Source organism: Copadichromis virginalis, linkage group LG12 (genome assembly GCF_057382275.1).
Source record: "Copadichromis virginalis isolate Kocher_CV1m ecotype Utaka linkage group LG12, C_Virginalis_male_GT1.1, whole genome shotgun sequence".
Taxonomy (NCBI): Eukaryota; Metazoa; Chordata; class Actinopteri; order Cichliformes; family Cichlidae; genus Copadichromis; species Copadichromis virginalis.
The window spans coordinates 14,595,296-14,617,117 of NC_140629.1; the positions used below are offsets into that span (position 1 = coordinate 14,595,296).

At 43.0% G+C, this 21,822-nt stretch overlaps 1 protein-coding gene across 5 annotated transcripts in view; it reads right to left on the reverse strand.

The window, feature by feature from the left end:
• The window catches only part of lmx1bb (LIM homeobox transcription factor 1, beta b), a 51,207-nt gene that overhangs the window by 24,403 nt on the left and 4,982 nt on the right, over positions 1 to 21,822 (reverse strand). For 4 of the 5 annotated variants that reach the window (XM_085474851.1, XM_085474853.1, XM_085474850.1 and 1 more), the window contains exons 4-5: positions 21,558 to 21,680; positions 20,885 to 21,071 (exon numbers count right to left, since the gene is read on the reverse strand). In XM_085474851.1, coding sequence (XP_085330977.1) covers positions 20,885 to 21,071; positions 21,558 to 21,627 — 257 coding nt within the window. In that variant the 5' untranslated portion in view covers positions 21,628 to 21,680. Of the gene's footprint in view, positions 1 to 20,884; positions 21,072 to 21,557; positions 21,798 to 21,822 lie in introns of those variants that run through there. The other variant, XM_085474854.1, reaches the window with a different exon arrangement.

Here is a 21,822-nt window from a genome sequence, read left to right on the forward strand (position 1 = left end):
GTTGTGTGGCTATGGCAGCAGCAGCAGCAGCCTATGGCAGCACAGACGCCGACATCTGGATCCTGTTTGCTCGGAGCACACTCAGACAGGCCTGACTCTGCCAAGGGGAATCTAAGCCCTTTGATTTCTACTCCCATGGCCTGCTCTAATTGTCATCCCTCATTATTTAGTCAAAGGTGGAGGATGAATCATAAACTATTACAGAGAAATGACATTTTCTGCTCCGAGAGAAATCCTCCTTAGTCTCGCTCCCTGTCTCATCTGAGCTGATAAGGACAATGAATTCTATACACGGCTGGAGTACAAACATCTCTCATGTGTGCTTGTGTCATTAAGATCTGGCCGAGGGGGTCTGTGTTCCTCTGAAACTACAAGTGATGCAAGCGGGGAAGTGCAAAAGTCACAATAGATTTGATGACAATTCTCAGTTAGAGACTTGGGGGGGGGGGGGGTAAATTCTTTTTCAAAATAAAAGTCTGTGCAATTGGAGTGATTCCACAAGAACTGTGTCTAAGTTGGTGTATAAAGGTTACACATGTTAAGAGTTTCACCCAAATGATTTTGTCAATCATAGGAAACGCTGGCAGCAATTTATAGCTAGCAGGTAGAGCACATTCATGTTATCTGGAAAAAAAATCACGTAAATATATATAAATGTGACATTTGTAAATAAGTGAGAAAAAAAAATCGGGCAGATTGACGAGAGGGCAAGAGCCGCGCTTGGCCAAAAACAACAGTTTTCTAATCCAATAAAGAAATTTTCAAACACATTTCTTTTTGAGACGTCATTGTCTGAAATGAGATCGAATACTGTATAACAAATATATAATAATCTAATATGCGGTTGCTTTAATCACAGTCTAGCTAATAATCTGGCCGGTAATGACAGCTATATGTTTCTGTGCACAGCACGGGGCCAAGTGAGAACAAGTTCTGTTGATATAAAATGACTGATAGGGGGAGAGCTACCTTTGATAATTCCCCATGTTTGTTTTGGAAACTCACTGATGTATGACCGTGTCCCACGCTTAAGTGTATTTGACTACAATATGTACCCTGTTCATTACCTGTGAAGTGGAATGTGTCTTGTGCTTCCGACGACACCAAACGGCGTCTGTTTGTCAGTCAATCAACAGGGACGAAGAACAGTGATAACAGATTGCTAAATTCTAAAGTGAAGCGCTTCTAAGCTCTCCGGTATCAATGTTTTCCTGGGTGAGACCGGGTTTCAGTGCAATGCACAGCTTACTGTACATTTGCAGGAATTCTGAATGAGAGAGATGCATATCAGCCCCCTTCTCGCTTACACTGCTTTGAGTCTTCTTCTTTTTTTTTTTCCTTTAGAGCCCATCATTCACTCACCATTCACTCACGAGCTAGATGAGCAATTTCTCCTACTGAACGTTAAGCCTGCTATCAGATTAAGTAGTCTCTGATTTCAGCGCTAATTGTGCACGTCCACTTAAGAAGCTGACAGGCTGGCGAATGAGGAGGCTTGCAGGCCTCTGCAGCACGACACTCATCCATCACAGCCTAACCGATTGCATCCCTCTGAAGGCTCAACACGGTAACACCATTAGCGCTACTGCTGGGCATCTAACTAGCACATCACTCACACGGCTACATGCTAACAGCATTACAGCTAATGCTGCCCCCTCTAACTAACACATCCGTCATAGGCCTAGAAATCCTACGGCTCTACAGAAAAGCCGCGGAGCCGCACTGTCTCTCGGAGACAATCACCCACATTATTTTGCCTCGGTTAGTTTTGTTGCTCTGTAGCTAATACCCTCATTTGTCTCAGAAGATGCTGAACGCCACCAAAAGTAAGTTGTTTTGATTCTGTTTCCTTCTGCCCACAACAGATCTAGGCACACGGTTGAACGCGCAGGGCTCTGTGAAGGGAGCCATTCAAATCCGATTATGATTTCATATTTCACACAGACAGTACACCACTAGGATGATTTTTAATTAGGACCCGAATCTGTAAAAAGAATGGGGCACGGAGACAATAAAATGAGGAATGCATTCATCCATGGGATGATTCTCTAGCTTTATTTAAGATCTGTGCCAATGTGCTAACAGCATTAATGAAGTTATAAAGAATTATGAGGGGAAATCAAATTTGCCTCGCCACTTGAGCGCCACTAAAATGCCAAACAATAAACTACCAGATTGCAAATTAGATCAGTAAAAATATCAAACACATTGCGGTGCAGGAAAATCCATAATTGCATTTAGTGCCTGGCCTCTCCTGGGGGAAGAGACACTAAAGATCATCAGCAGGCTACACGGGAGCCGCTATTGACAGAGCGGTAAAAATCGACAGGCTAACTAAATAAACACTCCAGGCTCCATTAAATATTCAAAGGCTGAGATTTGACAGTCTAGCGTGCCTGCCTCTACCCGTTGCCTCCACTGGATTCTCTCTGCAGCACATCTTCTCCCTGTCTCCCTTTCCTCCTGCAACCCACCGCCACCCCCCTTCCACTCGCCCCGCTTCTCTCCCCTACCTCCTCTCCACTGTGACTCCTGACAGCAATAAATGATGCGGTGCCTGAGGGCGCTGCTCCAGTGGGAGACCTGGGAGGATAGAGCAGGAGAGCAAAAGAAATAAAGGGGAGACAGCCTATGACCAATGGCCATTAACCAAGAACTGAGACAGGGCCCTATGACATCCACTGACACCCCACCCCCTCGACACGCTCTCATTCTCCCCCGGCAGACTGGCATCCGCGAACACACTGTTGCAAACGTGATACGCCGCTGCCTCTTCTCCCCGTTTTGTTGTTTATGTTCTGGTAACACAAAGACAGCTGAGCCACAAAGCTCTGTTTACACAGAGCGATAGAAAGGTGGTTTCCTCTTTCAATCTGCAAACTTAATCATAATCAAACAGTTTATCCTGTGTGTTTGAAACAAAACGGGCACCTAAAAGGATGTGAAGAAACCCCTCCAATCGCACAGCGTCTAAACTCTTGCAGCCTCCTGACAAGATCATATGCATTCATCTGCTGTGGCGAGCTGAGCGGGGTTATGCAAATGAGAGATGACAGTGTTATTGTGTGCGGAATATCAATGGAGTAATTACTGTTCCATGTCGGGCTATTGGCCCTCCGCTGCCGCGCCTAGCCAGCGCGCTTCATTTCTCAGCCGCCCTCTCAGGGGAGAGATGAGCGCTGTGCTCTGGAGAGCAGAGCTAATAATGGCAGCTCGGATACAGGCAGGGCTTAGACAAGCCCTCGGGTCCTGAGCCGCAGTGTGCTAAACGTTGCAGGGGTCTCGGGAGAGCCCCTCGGCAAAGATGAAATGATTAAAAAACCACCCAGCCTGACTGACAAGCTGACCGACCACCTATAACTCTTTGTGTGGCGAGTCCAACCATTACTACTCGCTTCAATCATAACAGCAGGTGATCACTTCTGGACATCAGCTGGCTACCTGACAATGATTCTTAGCAAAGAGATTTAGAGAAGAAGAAGACGGAGAAGAAGAAAAAAGGCAATATTGGCAGATGAGTAAGAGAAAATGATCCAAGTAGTGAAGTGCTGCACACAACAAGTTTCACCACGGATTGAAGGGATTTGTAAAGAAAAAAAAGTGATAGAGATAGGTAAATATAAAATCATCCTCTGAGTACTTTGCTTTGATCATAATCATCTGGCCTGGATTCTCTTTAGTGTCTTGGCAGCTGTCCAATGAGCGAGCTCCTCTGGCATGTAAAGTGTCATCAAATTTAAAGCTCAAATTTGCTGGGGTGTTTAACAAAGCCCTCTCCTCGATGCGTGAAAGCGCCGGCCGACTGTAACATGTCAGCGTTGTCATTTTTTACATGTGAGGGGTCGTCTAATAAATAAAAATCGTGAGAGGCCGCGGGTTCACCTGACGGAGGGAAGGCAACGCTAGATAGAAACTTGGGGGGAGAAAAAAAAAAGAAAACACAAAGGCTGGTAGAGACCCCGGAGCTGTGAATTACCATACCAAGCAGGAGGAATGTTTCTCCCACACACACACACCTCTGCGAAGCTGCAACCTAATCACTTTTTTTCTGAAAAAAGAGAGCGAGCAGAGGAGTGAAACCTACAATTGTGAGAGTGTGATTTGTTCAGAGTTTAGCGAAAATACATTTTTAGACGTGAGTTCCACCCAGGACTGGAAATGTAAATGTTTTTTTTTTTACTTGCTGCACATCTTATTCCAGTGTCCCCTAAATTAAACTCAGTACTGACCAAAACATTAGTCTATTTATAGTCAGGTAAATGCTATCATATCAAACTTACTATGCTTTGTTTCCTGAAGTTAATATTCTTGATTCTTGATTCAGCTTGATTCATAACCTGCTCTTATGAATCAAGCTGTACTGATATTAACAGGAGATATTGCAGGGAGAGGACTGCAGTTTTATTCTCAGTCAAAGGGAGGATCCTAATAAAATATTAACAATAAAAAAAATGATGACTCTGAAGCTTAAACCCCCTTCTCCTTCTTTTCCACATTAATAATAATTATACATTCCCTATAGCTTTATTATTTTAACCTAAACACCACATAAAGTCTCATAATCCCCTCAAAATATAACTGCCTGCACCTCCTAGTGCCTGTGTCATGATCTGGGGGTATGTACATACAAAACAGGGACTGAGTGAAAAAAGAGGTTCATGTGCTGCACTTGCACCTTCGCACCATTCATTTCCAGGTCAGGTGCACCTCTCGCCATGTCCAGACACCTCATACATCTTGCAGGCAAGGACCGGCTTATCTCCATACTTATCTTCCCTGTAATAATTCCCACTTAAAGCTTTAGCCGCAAGCAAATGACTCGGCAGGACGAGAATGGCAGGCCCGAGTGGTACACCACTCCCATTCCTTCGAGAGTCTGACAGGTTTCAGTGAGGCAGAAGCTACCAAAGGGAACACAAATAAAGACGTGTCCGTGGCCACTGCAGCAAGTCCTCGCAACACAGCTAAACTCCAAAACCCAGTTTGAATGTGAGCAAGTAAAAAAAAAAAAAAAAAAAAGCATAAAAAGAAAAACACCCTGTCATTTAACTCCCTATAGGTCTAAAAAAAAGTGATATTTATTTACTTTTACTTTACCCTAAGTATAATCTGGCACTAAAGCGTGCACCGAGGTGGGGGATTCAAGGGGAAGAAATCCAGCTACAACAGTCAACCCAATCAGCCATTCCCCGTCGATGAAAGAAAGAGCCGGAGCCTGCGCTGAGTCACACACAAGGTTCTTGTCTGACGCTAAAATACTCTTCCTCGTAAGACAGGCAGAGGGCTGGTGAGCATTTCCCTCCCAGCATACTCAGAAATTCATAGAGATTGAAAAAGTCAAACACAGTTTTCATCCAATCAGTGTCTCATTTCAATCCCTGGCAAAGAGAAAGAAAATAACCCAAGAGCAATATAAATGGCCAAAAAAGGATCTTATGTATATTTGTGGTGTGAAATCTCAAATGCTTTCCTCTCCTCCACGGTGCAATTGTTCTACAATTTACTCGAGCGGCCTGTTTTTGTTGTGTGTTTTTTTTTCTCAGCAATAAAGAAGAGACTAATAGAAATCTGCCTCTCACTGACATGGTTTCTGCATATCATAAATCTGATTGGATGACTAACCGACTGTTTTGTTTATTATTCTTGTTTCTTCGCTTAATGTTCTTACAGCGAAGCTTTGATCCTGCTAACCTTATGGATTCTCACCATAAACACTTACCTCCTGAAGACGTTTTTATCACGCTGAGGCTCGATGCCAGGCCTCTGCGCGGAAGTACAGCAACAGATAAACTTGACAGTTACCAGCAAGGGCAAAGAGGACAACAGACTCTCTTAGTGAAATGTTTGAAACCTTCTGGTTTCTGCTGATAGCTTTGGATTCTTGTGGACTGTAGATCTGGCGTTAAACGACATCTTGCATGTTTTTGTTCTGTTTTGTTTTTTTAAATCTACCCCACTATGTAAACATGTGACTATCTATACACTTAGCAAAATAACCACAAAACCTCTGGATTGCAAATCACAGCTCCCATGCCCTTCTAGATCAGGGGTGTCAAACATACGGCCTGGGGGCCAAAATTTGCCCATCAAATACTCCAATCTGGCCCACTGGACGGCTTTGAAATATCTGAAGACTTTTCAATTTTAACTGTGTTTTTATACATTTTACAGCTTTTCCTATTGTTAAAAAGCTCCCATTCATACTACAGCAATATCAGTGAGTAATATATAATTAAATAACAGAAGGCTTCTAGGTTTTTTTACTATATACTATAGAACTTTATGACTTTTACTGTGGGTTCACAGTAAAAAAAAAATACTGTCAAAAAAATTCCATTTTATAATTACGGGACAGACAAAACTTTTCTGTAATTTTACACATTTCTTACTTTTTTGTTACATTTTAAACCCAAAGCAGCATTTCTTATCATGCATTAAAATAAATGAAAGACAGTTGTTGAAATTGCACTTCTTCTTTTTGTGTTAGCCCAGGGATTAAATGTGTAATCAAACTTTACACTGATAGTGAAGGGAATTTCACTCGCCCTGCCCACTTAAGATCACAGTGGGTTGTACAATGACTTTGACATCCCTGTTCTAGACCATCAGAACATCCCATTACTCCATTTCCATATCTGACTAGGAAAACCAAATTATATGCCATTTTTGGTAAGATACAGATTTTTTCGTTGTTGAAGCAAGGGTGGGCGTGGGGGGTCATTTTAAACACAAAAGCACACACATTTGAACCCTGCATGTCTGAGCATACATGCAAAAACACAAACCACCCGTGAATACGCAATTGTTGCCAGTGATGTCTCTGTGCGCAGGAGACCACAGGAATTGTTTATCGCTGTAGATCAGACTAACTAATCAAAAGCAGGCTCTTTCTTCTTGAACCTGTGCGAGGTCGAGATGTTTCCTCATCCCACACTGAGACATGTACGTGCCACGGCATGACCTTCCCCGCTCTTCCTCCCTCACAGTGCCTCGCTGGCTCCCAGCATCAAAGCCAGAGCGACATTAAGACAGCGGCTCTACGTACCTGCTGCAAGTTTATTCATCCCCACCTTTATTCTTAATAATTAGCAGATAATTGATATTTTTCCCCACTTTTCTCTCTCCACCATGAGTTCAAACTATATCGAAGATGCAAACAAATAATTATGGTAAAAAAAAAAAGCGCAACCAGAGTGAAGGGAAATGTGATTACTCTGCAACGTAAGAGTTTCCATTAGCATTTGCCAAAGTACCATTAAATGTTATGGGCACATCAAGGCCCACAGAGCATGTTGGTCAGCACAGTGGGAGTATGACATCTTACACTGTGCAGGGCCTCATTCTGGACCATGCAGTCAGCTTCAAAAGAATTTAACTGTCAAGACAAACAGTCTGTAGGCTGAAACCACACGGCAAAAAAGCACCACTCACAATGAGATAAATGTTGAACCGGGTTACCCTCGGGGGGGAAAGCACGGCGCTTGAGGTATCATACTTGGTTGTCGCAACATTTCTTCGATATAAACAACAACAAGCTGATCATAATATCCGAGAGAGGCCAAATGCTGTTAACAGACAGAAACAAGCTGACTGCTACAGAAACAACAACGCAGAGCCAAGTCACTGTGATGGAAGTGATAGAGCTCTGTTGCCCATGAGGGATGTTTCAAAGACACTCGAATGCTTGTCAGTGCAGTTTATTACTTCCTTGAAATATCTGTGAAAGAGAAACCACTGAGCAAAAGAAAACTGTTTAAGAGCTGAGAGTGTAAATCTCTTTTAATGCTCCTGATCCCTGTGTTAGTGCCGCTTCCAGAAACCGCTCACTGCTTCTCCTTCCCTACGGTTCCCTCATTACGCATCGTCTAGGAGAAACGGCTACCTCTTCACTTCACCTTCTCAAATATTGCAAACTATAAGCAGTTTTCTAAGTTATAACTGCAGGGCCCGTGTCTGCCAAGAGTCTGTCGCTTGTGCTTAGTTTTTTCTCCCCTCTTTAGTTCTGTGGCTGTTGGTTAAGGGAAGTCATACCGCAAAGCCAAAGTTGTGACATACAGAGGCATGCTGTTGTAGAATAGATATTTTGATACCGCAAGAAGCTCTTAGAGGAGATTCAGATTCTTCTGGATGACTAACAGTCTGAGTCAACATTCTTCAAGGAATCCTGATTTTGCCAAAGAAGTGAATGTTTTGTTTTTTTTTCCTGCAACTTTTCTTGCAGTATGGATAGATTTTGACATGAGTCCTGAAGCCCTCCATCTCTGCCCCAGGTTAGGTTAGTTCCTGGTGGGATGTTTTTGTGTGGAGAGGCCACCTCTCTTTCTTATCTTCCTGTCATCTCTGTGGGACGGCAGGGCACGACTCCTTCTCTGGCTCCAGAACCACAGGCTTCCCCTGGACACCAAACCACCGCTCCCCGCTAGATGTACTCTTTGAGAGGGTGATTGTTTAGGGTGTGTCAGAACTTATTAATGCCAGAATGTGTGAAAAAAACAGAGCCGGGCGAAACAGAATTTGCAAAATACTTTTTTTATGGGTTGCTTCGCTCATTTTAAGTGCCAGCAGAGCTAGGTTTACCACATAAAGCAGAGCAGACGGGCAGAATTTGGACAATTGCGGGGAAGTATGTGAAGGTTAATTTACTCTGTTCGTGACTGACGGCTTACCTAACACCGTCTTTGTGTTTGTGATTTGGTTAACCTCATCCCGCTGATATTTAAGGCTGGATAATACAAATAACACGAAAGAAAATTCATGCACGATTCTGACTTTTGGCTGGAAGTCAGCGTGCATGTGCATAAACACTGTTTCTACTACAAAAGCAGCAGTTATGACTGGTTTTCTGTTCTACTCACACAGCCTGTTAGATGAACTTCAAGATGAACCTGCCCCATTCTAAATATGTTCGTTTGAATTACCTTTAAACTGGATATGTGGTCATTTCAGCAATTTAATTACTGCTTTTACCAAGTATTTTAACCGTTTTTCCATTTTAGCTCCCTATTACGACTTTGCATCCATTAGCATTAGCTTTCCAACCAATTTTATGGTTACCTTTAGCTAACTTTAAAATGATTTATTCATACCTTTGAGAAATTTGTGCCAGTCATCATCACTGATTCTAGTCATTTGTCCTACAGCAGCCCTTAGATGCAAAACACAACAAAAACACAGATAAAAATAAATAAATAAAAAGAAAAATAAATATCATCAAACTAAAAATCATTGTTTTATTTAAAAATATGTGACTCGGCACAGGAAAAATCTGCCAAAGACAGACTGAGAATCCCAGCTGAGCACAAAAACACCAATGACGCAATCTAGAACAGCTGGAATTTCCAGTATTCCCAGTGTTTGTTGTCTTAACTTTGCTGTCTGGAATATCTGACAAAATTATATACCTGATAATATGTAGTTTAACAAACTGTTTCTGATGCATATACTGTGCCCCACATCTCTGTCTAACAAGGATGCATGCCTGGAGGTGGTTCAACTCGACCAATCCAGGCAGGGAAATTTGCCCCGCCCTCTTCCAATGATACAGGTGAAAGTTAATCAGTTACAAAAGTGCTACAAGTGAATTTGTATCCATTTGCATTATCATCAGACTGCAATGATTCAAACAAATGACATATTTTGATATTTTTAAGCTAAAAAACAACAGAAATGAAATCAGCTTTCTCACATGTTAATCTAGAAATGTTGGCATTTTGGAAAACGCAAGGAAGTAGAAAATAAAAAAGATGAAGCCTTTTGGCATGCCGAAATTTTATTGTTTTTTTTGTTTTTGTTTAGTGAAACAGCCTTGCAATGCAAACATTGTGTAGTTTTGCAAATATCTTTTGTTAGGAAAACAAATTCTTATTCTAAAATGGTATCCTGTGGTCAGTTTTGCACATTGAGGCCACCGTACTTAAGATATGTTTTTTTGTGTTTGTGTTAACATCAAACCTCTATTAAGTATTGATGATTCAGTATGTGGATCTTTTTAATCACTGGATGGACATCACCACCCTACAGCACAATGACATGACAGTATTTTTTTGCCAGGAAAGATGACCCAAGTTGCCCACAGACACAATAATGACGACTAAAATACACGTGAGCACAAGTCTATGTAGTTCCGAGGAGATGGCGAAATTTGAAATGGAGAAAGAGACACAGTGAGAACTACTTATTCCAATGTATAAATTGTGGTGAAGCTAAAACCTATAATAAAATCATGAATGGCTGTGTGTAGATAGACCCTCACATAGACATACTTGTGGGAAACAAGAAAAACATACACAGTGTACTGAGGAGGTGAAACTGCATGCAGCTTGGCGAATGTTAATAAGGATTATGGTTAATGCACTTATAGTATTCGTTCCAATGGCCAAACATGTTTTGCCACTGTCTTTGTGGAGGTTGAAGGTTCTGCCAAGCAACACAAACCTTGATGTTTATGTTGTTAAAAAAAAAAAGGTTTCTCCGAGTCAAATTTAACTAAAAGAGAGTAAAGAAAGTCTGGAACCCTCAAGAGTATTAGATAGAAATTCCTTCTCTGTCAGACAGAACAAGGCTGTAAGTGCCATAATAATTTTTCTAACATGTAAGCCATAAAGCGATGTTGATGCCAGAGAGTGTGCTGTGACCTCTCTAACCTTGTGCATGCTGCCTGGCTTCTGGTTAGTGTAAGCAGCATCCAGCTGAAAGCTACCAGAGGCCTCAAAGTGTATATGTGATGTTTCCAAGGAGAGATGGACCAATTAATCTGATTATAGTCGCAAATCCTCTGACATGTGTAGGCCCATCTGCGACCATGTGTGCTACAGATGTGTGTCCATGTGTGTGGAAGCATGCACGTACCTGTGTGCGTATGAGATAATGGGATGCAAAGACAGAGTGAAGTTAAGAGTCCACGCACAAAACTCGCAGGACTTACACAAAAATCCAGCGCGAACTTATTTTTTTCTTAAATCAGGACCTTTCTGGGAAGAAAATGGTTGCATTGAAGTTGCATCTGTATTCGCATGCATGCCGTGGGTGAGCGGTCATTCTTCGGAAGTCGGAGAGAAACGGTTGAAAGTACCTGAAATCAAATCCTGGGTGAAATGGTAAACCATCTGTCAAAGCTTTTCGTGGTCTGTTTAAAAACACAACACCCGAGCACTTAAACAGCCCCTTTTTCATTGGCAGGGCTATGAATATGCCTATTCTGAGGGTGATGCTTTCATTTTCAAGCCTGAGATCCGAGTCAGTCACAGCTCAACGTATGTTTGTGCCACTGACGGCGGCCTGTGCCGAGGGGCGGGAGGAAGTCGAACGAGGAGCTGACAGACAGGGCCTGATACTGCACTTCCACCACAGGCCAATCCCCAGCTAACCCCTGTGCTGACAGCCAGGATGTAGCACTCATCCACAGGCCACAGCCCAGATTCTGGGGCCCAGGAAAAGGAGAGCTTGGAGAGCAGAGAGAGGGCTGCTCGGCTGATGATAGAGAATTGGGGGGGGGCGTAAGTAGCTGGTGGTTTGGGTGGCATGCACCACTTTTTGCACCTCCAGAGCTGCACGACCAAAAAGGAGAATCCAAAGAGTGGATCGCCTGCCAACAGCATGTCCAGTGATTGGCTGACAGACAGACTCAGGCATGGGATGCGCACGTACAGCTACACACATGCAAGCACTTTCAAACAGGAATACAAAGAAACATCACTAAATGCACTATAGAGCTGGAACCCATCAGATACAATGAGATAAACATTTCACACCACAAACACTCAAAGTGGCATTTTTCTTAAGTCGTAATTTTTCTGGTTTCTTCCCATAATAAAGACTTTGAGTGAAAGCAGCTACGGTTACATGGACATAAAGGAAGGAATTTTAACAGTGTGATGCTACTGATGCTACAAGTCATTTGCAGCATTCATCTACTATTCACAGTCTGTCTTAAGCTAGATGCAATTAGTTACATGACCTCATCAATAATTCTTTTCTGCAGTATTTGTTGTGAGACAGAAACTTAGAATAACTGAAAGACGAGGTGTCAATAAATATTTCAGTCTCGCTTGGTGCTTTGCAGAAGCACAGTGGATTGATGAGTGCTGAAGGCCGAGAGGCCACCAGTGACCCCGGCTGCACACTGCGAAAGGGCTCCAACTCAGACCCGGCGCTGTCTCTCCAGCTGGGATCACAACACAACGATGGAGCTCTGGTTTCAGATCACAAATCTGGCCTGGGGGCTGGGACAGCGCTCCCCCTGTGATGCTGGGCCTGCAGGGCCAGCGTTAAGGCAGACAGAAACCCTGGGGGGGGGTGGTCAGTCAACCCACCTACTCTCAGGAGGAGGCAGCGACAAGCACAGAGGCCAAAGACTGATTGGGGCGGCCTTGGAGCACAGATTTGCTTTTTTAACTGCTGAGTTTGGGTTTGAGCCTCAGCCTACTACAGCTATTTCTGTTCAACGGGGTTTCCAGCGAGCTGCCCCCAGAGGCAAATTCTGCGCATAAATAATGTGCTATGAGGCCAAGAGGTGGAATCAAACAATACCGCGCGCCAGAGGAGGAAAATTTAGATGAATCGAGCAAACAACTCGGCCTTCACCTGCAGCAACGCATTTTTCTTATCGAGGTGGCAATATAGAAATTTCCATTCAGACACAACTAGAAAATCACACGTGCAAAAAAAAAGACAAAGACAACTATCTTATTTTTTAAAAAAAAATGTTGTATCCCCTTATCCATCTCTTTCATAGACACCGGATCATTTTTCAGCGCTTTGGAGACATGGAAATTCCCAGGAAGATGTATTGTAGCAACTTTCTGGGAAATATTAATATCCAACCAGCAGAGGAAAGGTAAAGGGAGAAGAGAAGGGATCGGGGGTGTACAGCGGGGGGGTGGGGGGTTACAAACGATCAGTATCACGGCACGGTACCTGATCATAAAACGCCTCGTCTATTCAGCCCTTTCCAACCCACTGTGCACTTTTACCTCCCTGTTTGACACGTTTTTTAAGCAGAACACACTGGCTCTCTCCTAAAGGACAGTGGAGATTTTAATGGGTGCTAAGAGCCCAGAATCATCCCCCCCCCACACACACACACACACACACTCCCTTTTCATAACGGCTGCACTGCAGATTCTCCACATCTGCCTTGCCTTACATCGCTTAACCCTGCTCTTACCAAGCCCCCCCATCATCTCTGCCTCCCTCCCGTGTCTCCACTCCCCCATCAGGATCATCCAAATATTTCCCCTCGCTGCTTTTTGAAGCTTCTATAGGTCACGGGACCTCATGCACAAATCATGCTGGCTTGCCGTGGGGGGGCCAGTCAGAGAGGACGGGAGTGAGTCAGACGCATAGAAATCCAATCTGCACTGTTTTCATACGGAGTTATTTTTCTTGCCAAGACAGCCATCACCAATCAGCGGCCGGTTCTAAACAGCAAGTTTAGGGAGCTCTCGCTCTAGATGCCGGTGCTGGCAGCTGATCGCAACCATATTCCCCAGCCACGCCAAGGGGAAGACACGAGGAGTAAATTCAGAGAGCCCTGACAGCCTGCAGTGGTTTAACATGGGGGTTAGCCCCAAATACATAGCTCTGGGTTTATGTTGATGGATGGATAACCAAATCCATTTCACTGTTTGCAATAAAACATAGATGTTAGTTTTTACACTGTGACACCACACTTGCTATGGGTGCTGAATTACGACGTACTGAGAGAGCAAAAAAAATTCAGGAAGCCATCAGTTTTTAAAGGTTGTATTTTTGAGATGCAAGGGAGAGAAAAAAAGGAAAAGCAAAGTCAGATACACAAAGATAATAAAGGATTTATCAGCTGTACGGTGTGTGGGCACAGGAGGTTCAATATCTAATGCAGGATTTTCATAACAGACGATATTGGACAGGCCCTAAAACCATGCCGGTAAACAGGACAGACAGGGGAGGATGAGCCAGTGTGGACCTTCCCTCCCACCTGCAGAGCAAAACCAGTTCAGGGTGAGAGAAGATGCTGGGCAGGAATCTGCAAGTGCTGGTTAAAGTAATCACATTGGTCTCACTGCATCTGATCTGCAGTCTAACAGACTTCCAAACAGTTGAATGAGTAAATAAAGTGCCCCAGGGGACTCCTGCTGGAGATGGATTACCACAAGGGTGCACACACAAAAGGAGCCGAAGCCCCACAACCCGATGTGAGCTGCAGACAAAAGCCTTGCACTGGACCTCGACCAGGGAACTGGCAAACTTTATTAATCTCATCCTAGACTGAACCTCCTGCTACTGGAATTTATGCACTTGTAGGCAGGACTCATGCTTGCTGTGAATCTGAGCAGGTACACGCTCCGTGTGTGTATCTGCTCAGATTCACAGAGATAGGTACACACGCAGGTACGTGTCTGTGTGTATCTATCTCTGATTGTGTGCATAGGTAGGAGAAAATCCCGCGTGTGGTTGTACTGTGCGCAGATGCTGGTGCAAACTTTGAAACATGCTGTCCTGCAGATGCAAAAATGCGTGCCCCTGTGTGTGAGTGTGTGTCTACTCGAGTGCACAGACCACATAAGATGACTCTCATGCTCACTTGGCTGTGTAGCTCGGGTCTTGAGGGGACTAAGGGCCACGGCATTCTGTAGCCCAATCCCACCCCGGCCCCATTCTTCCCTCTTTCTAGGCCTGACACAAATAAAAGGATTAGGAGCCCCCGTTTCCGTCAGGCCCTCCATTCAAAACAAAGCTCCGACCAGCTTAGTGTCACACTTAATGATAAAAGTGCAAATCTCTGTCAGTCACTTTGGGCAGGAATACCGGTATTTGGGGGCTAATCTCATTTGATGAAGATTAAAAGGGTTAAAAAGAAGACAATGAAATGTGTTATGATGCATCTGTGCAAATAAATAAATAAAAATAAATAAATAAATCTACACTGCTGTAATTCAAAGGACCAACATAACATGACGAGGTGCTGAAATGTGTCTTTTACAATGCAGTGTGAATGAGAGGCAGTGGATCTTGCTTAGATTAAAGACAAAAGACAGAAAGGGGCTGAGAGAGAGGAAGCAAGTGCCCATGCACATGCGCCCACACCCTCACAAAAAAAAAACAAAAAAACGTGGGGTGTATGTAGACAAACACACTGCTCTGCCCATTCCCATGTAGAGCTAGAATGTGTGACGTGAGTGTGAGAGTAAGCCTTGGGCACACAACAGTCTGAATGCAGCACTTGCCACTATGATGCCAGTCCTCTCTAGTGTATCTGTGAAAAGCCTACGTGTTGGAAAAACATTCCAGAGTGGGATCACATATACACAGTTGGGGCCAGCGGCAATATCACGAGCCAGCAGCAGAGGCCATGTCTCAATTTCTCATGCCCGTTCGACCTGCCAGCCTGAAGGAACAAGTGTGGCCTATTTCCAGGCTATAAAACCAGACAAAAGATGAAAAGATCTGAAATGTAATCAGAAGTGTTGCTAATAATTAGGAACTGTCACCCTCTCAGTGGCACGTGGAAAACGATGCGTCCTTTAAAAATAAGTCATTATAGTAGCTGCAAAAATCCGGCTACTGAAAATGCTTGCTGTCCTGATTTAAACATGTAATCTGGGAAATCAAAATTGAAAACATTTGCTGAGCGTGTGTATTTTTTCGGCTGGCTACTTTAAGGAGGCCATTACAGTATTTCACTGATTTAGCCAAAATCTAATTTGTAAATTGCATTTAATGGTTTGTGGTTGTCGTACTTTTTGTTATGAAGAGTTGTCACGCTGTGAAAATAAACCTGAAGGCCCGAGGACTTGGAACCGGTAATGAAAATCCCTGCATCGCCGAGTCGAGGGCTTTCTCTCGACCGTCGCTGATTAGCATTCCCGACTGACTGACATGTCCCACTGGCTGCCTAACTGCTGGCTTTAGGAGATGAGGTTAAATTGTGGCTACCAACAAATTGCACGCCTGAGTTCCTCTGCACCCCTCTGCTATCATCCAGTGTAATGTGAGCACACCAGGCAGATCCCTCTGCAGATCCTTCTCCTCCCCTGCACAACAGCCCCCCCACACAAAGCCACAGAGACCTCTTTCCACATCCCTTGCCACCAGTCTGGCCTCTAAAGTGGTGATGGGCATTACCGTGGCTGAGCCTCTGTGGCTTCCCATAGCGTCCTGCAAAGTGCTTTGTGCTCCAACTGTTGCTACACACACACACACACATACACACACACTACTCATCCCCTGCACCCAGGGAGGACTAAAACACTGGGGGGAAATGCCTTTAGAAACAGGAAGATCAATGACATCACTCGATTTGATAACAAAATACTTGAACTTGATATTTACTGATAATGTCAGAAAGCCACTGGCAGACAAAGCCAGTGAACTCTTTATGGATGTAACTTAAAAACGTACAACACCTTTGTTTTTTAACATGTAGAGCTCACGGAAAAATTAAATATCACACTTTATGGGAACTAGAAAGGACAACAAAAGAAGAAGAAAAAACCCACAGATGCTGGTAGTGATGCAAATAAACACACTTTAACAGGTCTTTTTAATGGTCTAAATGTGTTTCGGGGGCGGGGTGGGGTGCACATTTAGTAAACCATGAGATGACAGATGATGCATCCTAGTATGCTGCTGGGACAGGCCGAGCCATGTTGACATAAAACCCAATACTTCCTTGCAGAGGAACGGCCAGCTTCAGCTAGCTCCTTGCCGAGCACTAAAAAATCCCAGCAAGCTGAAGCAATATTATCCAGTTTTGTGTTTCTAACATTAGAATTGTCTCTCCGTAGAGGTCCTCTCTTATTTACCCAAGAGCAGCAGCTAAAGACACATTTTTATCCTTTTTAGGCAGAATTAAGGAATAGAAAGTTAAGGAAGCCTTCCACACACAAAAAACAGTAATACACACTCGCATCTGCCTGCAGAGCTGCCTGTGAAGCACTTTAAAATACACAAGGACAGTCTTTAACTGCAAAACTACCCAGCTGCGCTGGCAGCACAAAAAATTATTTTTATTTCTTTATTTTTTAAATGTTTGCTATCCATATAGTGAGTGTTCACAAGTGCCAGGCCACACGGGAGTGTCCTTGTGAGTGTAAAACACACACACGCACACAAAATGGGTGAGCTAACACAGAAACCCAGCCGTCAGCATCTATCCGGCACACACACACACACACTGCTGCCGCTGCTGCGTCCCAAGCACGGCTAATTAAAAAACAACAATTTCACAGGAGGGCGCTCCAAACTGTTCTAAAAAGCACCTCTCAGCACACTGGGGGATCGTCCTGGAATACATGGGAGGTAAGACCAGTTTTGGGAGCTCTTCTTTTATGGCTTCATCACCGCTGTGTTTTTCTACTGCTCATACTACCGTGACCTGAATTAAATTTAGCCTCCAGCACGTGAGGTAAAAGATTAAAAAAAAAGAAATATGCAGGCTGATGTATTTGGATGGCTTACAAATGGAACATTTTAAAATAACATGTTGCTAGACAATAAAAGTTTATAGAGCATGAGGAAAAAAAAATCCACTATGAAATGAGAGGTTTTTTATGCATCAGCGGCACCCAAAAGTAGGCGGCGTGGTGTATAATATAGTTAGTTAATGTTATGTTTTGTAGATGGAGCCTATGGCAGTTTCTAACAAGACAGTCCATTACAGGGGTGTTGTCCAACACTTGGGTTCAAATGATAAGCCTTATTACATGGCTGCTTTCAAAGCATCTGCTCGGCTAGAAGAAAAGCCCCCCCCCCCCCCCCCCCCCCCCCTTGGGGAAAAGATCTCTCTCTTTCTAATGATGTATAATTGACCTTCGAACACCAGGGCACAACAAACTCGGTCGGATTGGCCTGATTCCACACTACCTTTCACATACCGCGTGTCTCGTTTGAGCTTGTTGCTCCTCCACGACTACACCTCTCGTCCAACTGACAGCTCTTTGCCCTCAAAATATTCTTACCGTAAATACATTACATTTAATTTTTCATTTTACCTCACATGGCGACAGCCTCTTTAGGACTCTTAATACCATCAAAAATATTCCTCATTCAAAAGAAATAACAAAACAGATAATGGCGAGCACAGGTCAGTTACACACACTCGTGCATACACTCTCAAAGCCAACATATGGGAAAAAGACTAATAAAATCCAATCTTGTTACTATATAATTGCACTATATGGAGCAGGTTGTGTTGAACTGGGTTGGTGGGAGTTTTAATAATACAGTACACAATTGTTTTCCCCTGTCTGCACTTAAACCTGTTCCAAAGGTGTGAAAAAAGACTGCTTGCCAATTCCTTGATTTATTATAGCTAGTGAGAGCTGATTACGGGGCATGAATCAGTTGCTGTAGGAATGTTATTAGGCACGTAGACCTCTGTATGGCTAGGAGCTCTCTTCGCAGCCCAAAGCAGTTTGTGGGCTGAGAAATGCATCTTAAATGGATGTCATAAAAGTCAAAAAGGTGCCAATTACATCTTTAAGTATCCCATCAATGCAAATGGAATAAACAACGTTAAAAAAAGAAAAAGAAAAAAAAAGGCAGGGACTATACTTGTGTCGGTGTCGGTGTCAAAGACCAAAACCAAACCTGGGAGGAGTTAAAACAAACAAACAAACAAACAAAAAAGGAGGTGGGAGAAGAATAAAAGACGTGATGAATAATAGCGTGTGAGAGCAGGACGGCACCCAGCAGGTTGTTGCGTTTGGCTGCAGTGATCAGCTTTGCCACACAAGCTCACCAGGCAGAGAGGGAAAAAGAGGGAAATGGTCAGCTATATTCCAAATATGGTTCCTCAAGAGCATATCAGAAACTAAACGCCAGGCAGTAGACACTATCAGGCAGGCAGACAGAGCCTGCCAGTCTTGGCACGTCTGTCTTTATCTCTTCTTTTTACACACACCGAATTCATTTCAGAAATTCTCCAAATGGACAACGCTGAAGCAGGCATGAGAAAGAGATCCCTTCTCCCTCTCTCTCTCCCTCTCGCTCCCTGCCGGACTGTCTCAACTTCCAGGCACCTCTGAGCCGTGACGCCGTGACTCTGGTATCCCCTAGTTACTGCTATGAATTTTCCATTGTTATCAGCCGACTACACTCCTGTCACAGAGCTGGATGAATGGCACGCATGGCAATAGATGTAACTCTTTGTTGCTTGCACGGTATCTAACAGAGAGCCATAATGTCCCGGTAATCGAAGTAGAATTGTTAAAAAGGCCGGACACAAAAAGCTGAAAATTTAGTGACAAGCATGAAAAGCGCTCATGCAATGAGAAACACAGGCCACCCCAGGGTCCTCATAGGCCAAACAGCAACCCTCACTATTGTAATACTTGTGTTATTTAAGCTCACTATTTGCTTCCCTATATCTGCCATCTCTGCTGGTTTGTTATAATTTACTGATTCCATTCACTAATTTATTCTGCTTCACAGTGAATGCTCGTCCTGCTTTAAGTGTTTGCATGGGAAAAATTTAACACCTGCAATTTAACTTACATTTTTTAAAATGATTTCTGTCTTATGCCTGAATTAAAACATAAAGCTATTGTAGCTTTTAATTAAAAAAAACAATGGGACAATTCCTTGTAGTTTTAAGACTGTACTAGTCTAATTGCACAAAAAATAAATACAATTCTCCTTTGTTTTAAAAAATATATATATGAGCATTAGCTGTAATAATAATTATGGTGTTTTATTTTCTCAAGCAAATGTCCAGATGAACAATCTGCACTCAGTCTGCTGATGTAATGCCGCAGTATAGCAATTTAACTTACAGCCATTTTTTTTATTGTAATCATTATTATTATTATTATTATTATTATCATTATTGTTTAGATATTTGGAAAAGCTGAAAATTTAATGACTACACCAGATTTATACATGCATTTATATATAATTTTATCTATGCACTTCGAATCGCGCTTTTGCACATGGCCGAACTTTTAATTATAACCTCAGCTTTGCAGGTTGGTGTAATTCTGTGCAATATTTTGCGCATATTGCTTTTCAATAAACTGTTAAATGCCTGCCACGCATTTCTAATAAACCAAATACGAATAAGAAGAGTTGGAATAACTTAAAACGGTAATAATGATATTATTATTATATTATTATTTTAACTAGTAAAATCTGATTACATCAATGAAAAAAAAGTGATTTAAAGAATGAAGGAGCTGATCGGAAAATAAATCGTAAGAGCGCCGTAGTCTCAGACTACGTTTTCCATATTTGAAAAACTCTGATGCGGCTGCTGGTAAAGTGAAAATGTATGACAATAAGCGGAAAAAATAAAAATCAAGACTGCACCACGCCTGCATATTCTCGGGCCTGAGTGGGATCGCATCTTTTTGCTATAAATGCATCCGCTGCGAAGAGACAAACGTGGAAATATCGTGGGCCAGTGTGACAATAATAAAGCCAAGTACACGACAATAATATATGACCGCTAATGCGAGCAGCCCGAGTGCGAGTCTGAGCACTCTTATAATATTAAATATATTTTTTTTTTTTTCTTAACAACGAAAAGACATTTGGTTTAATTCCGTTTTCTCTTTTTTAAATATGCATTTTACATGAAGTAAATATAAACCAACGGAGGAAGAAGCGATGGCAACAGGTTAGTTTAAGTCTCCTTATTTCCACGGTTACATCTTTTTAAAAATTCAAATAGCATTTCATACTACAGCTGAATGACGTTTCAGGTGCACTTTTGCGCACAGGAGGCCTCTGGGTCAGGTCAACAGAAACCACCCAATGTACCCATTTTTGAAAAAAATGATTTTAAAAAAATCACTGAATCACCAAAACAATGCGAATAAATGCACACAAAGAGAGAGAGGGAGAGAGAGAAAGTGAGACAGAGAGGGAGGGAAAGCGAAAAGTCCTTCCCGGAAACTGTGCTTACTGTTGGTAGTCGTGTTTGCAGTAAAGTTTCCTTTCTCTGAAGTAACAGCTGTTGGTGAGGGGCTGTTGACACACGGTGCACTGCAAACACTCTTCATGCCACGAGGAATCGTTGACTCTCATCAAGAAGCGGTCGGAGATGGGACGCTGGCATCCTTCACACACGGATCTGTGATGACATTCAGTCCCTGGGAAAAGGCACAAGAGTTTCCCGTCAGAAAGAAAGGAAATAGGCCTGAATCAAGGACTGCAATAAGTGATAACTGATAAAAGCCCCCAAATCACTTCAGATTTTGCCAGTCTGTTTGAAGAAATCCGCTGAGGTTTAAGATATTATTATAAAGGAAACAGGGTTGTAATTGGTTTTATTTACTCTTCATATAAGGCCCGAATTACGCCATCATCCAGACTGCAACAATAATAGTAATATATAGAGAGAGACATTTTTTAAAGGGGCTATTTCTCTTTATCTGGATCTGTTATTATATCCATTTGCACACATGAGTGCGACCTTTCGTCGATTTTGCATACTTTTGAACTGATATCAGGAAATAAACAGCAGTGTGGGCGCATGCAGAGAAAAGAAAATGAAATATTATAATGACATCCAAACACAAGCGAGCGTTTGATCGCGCAGATCACAGTAATTTACACAACAGAAAAAGAAGACTCACCGAGCATAACTCCGAGTGTGGCTTGTCCCGATCGCAGGGGGTGATCTTCTATTTTAATGCCGTCTAGCATGATGCACGTCTCGGACTGTTCACCCGCGGAGAGGCGCTCCAGTGACACCAGACCTGTTGCAATATCCATAAGAATACGGTCAGACGTGACACGAAAATCCCGGGCACACAGTGCTGATCGGAGGGGGAAAAATGCTGTGTAGGAAGCCGTCTGAGATCCGTGTGGGATACAGCCTGCAGCTCGGAGGAGGAAAGG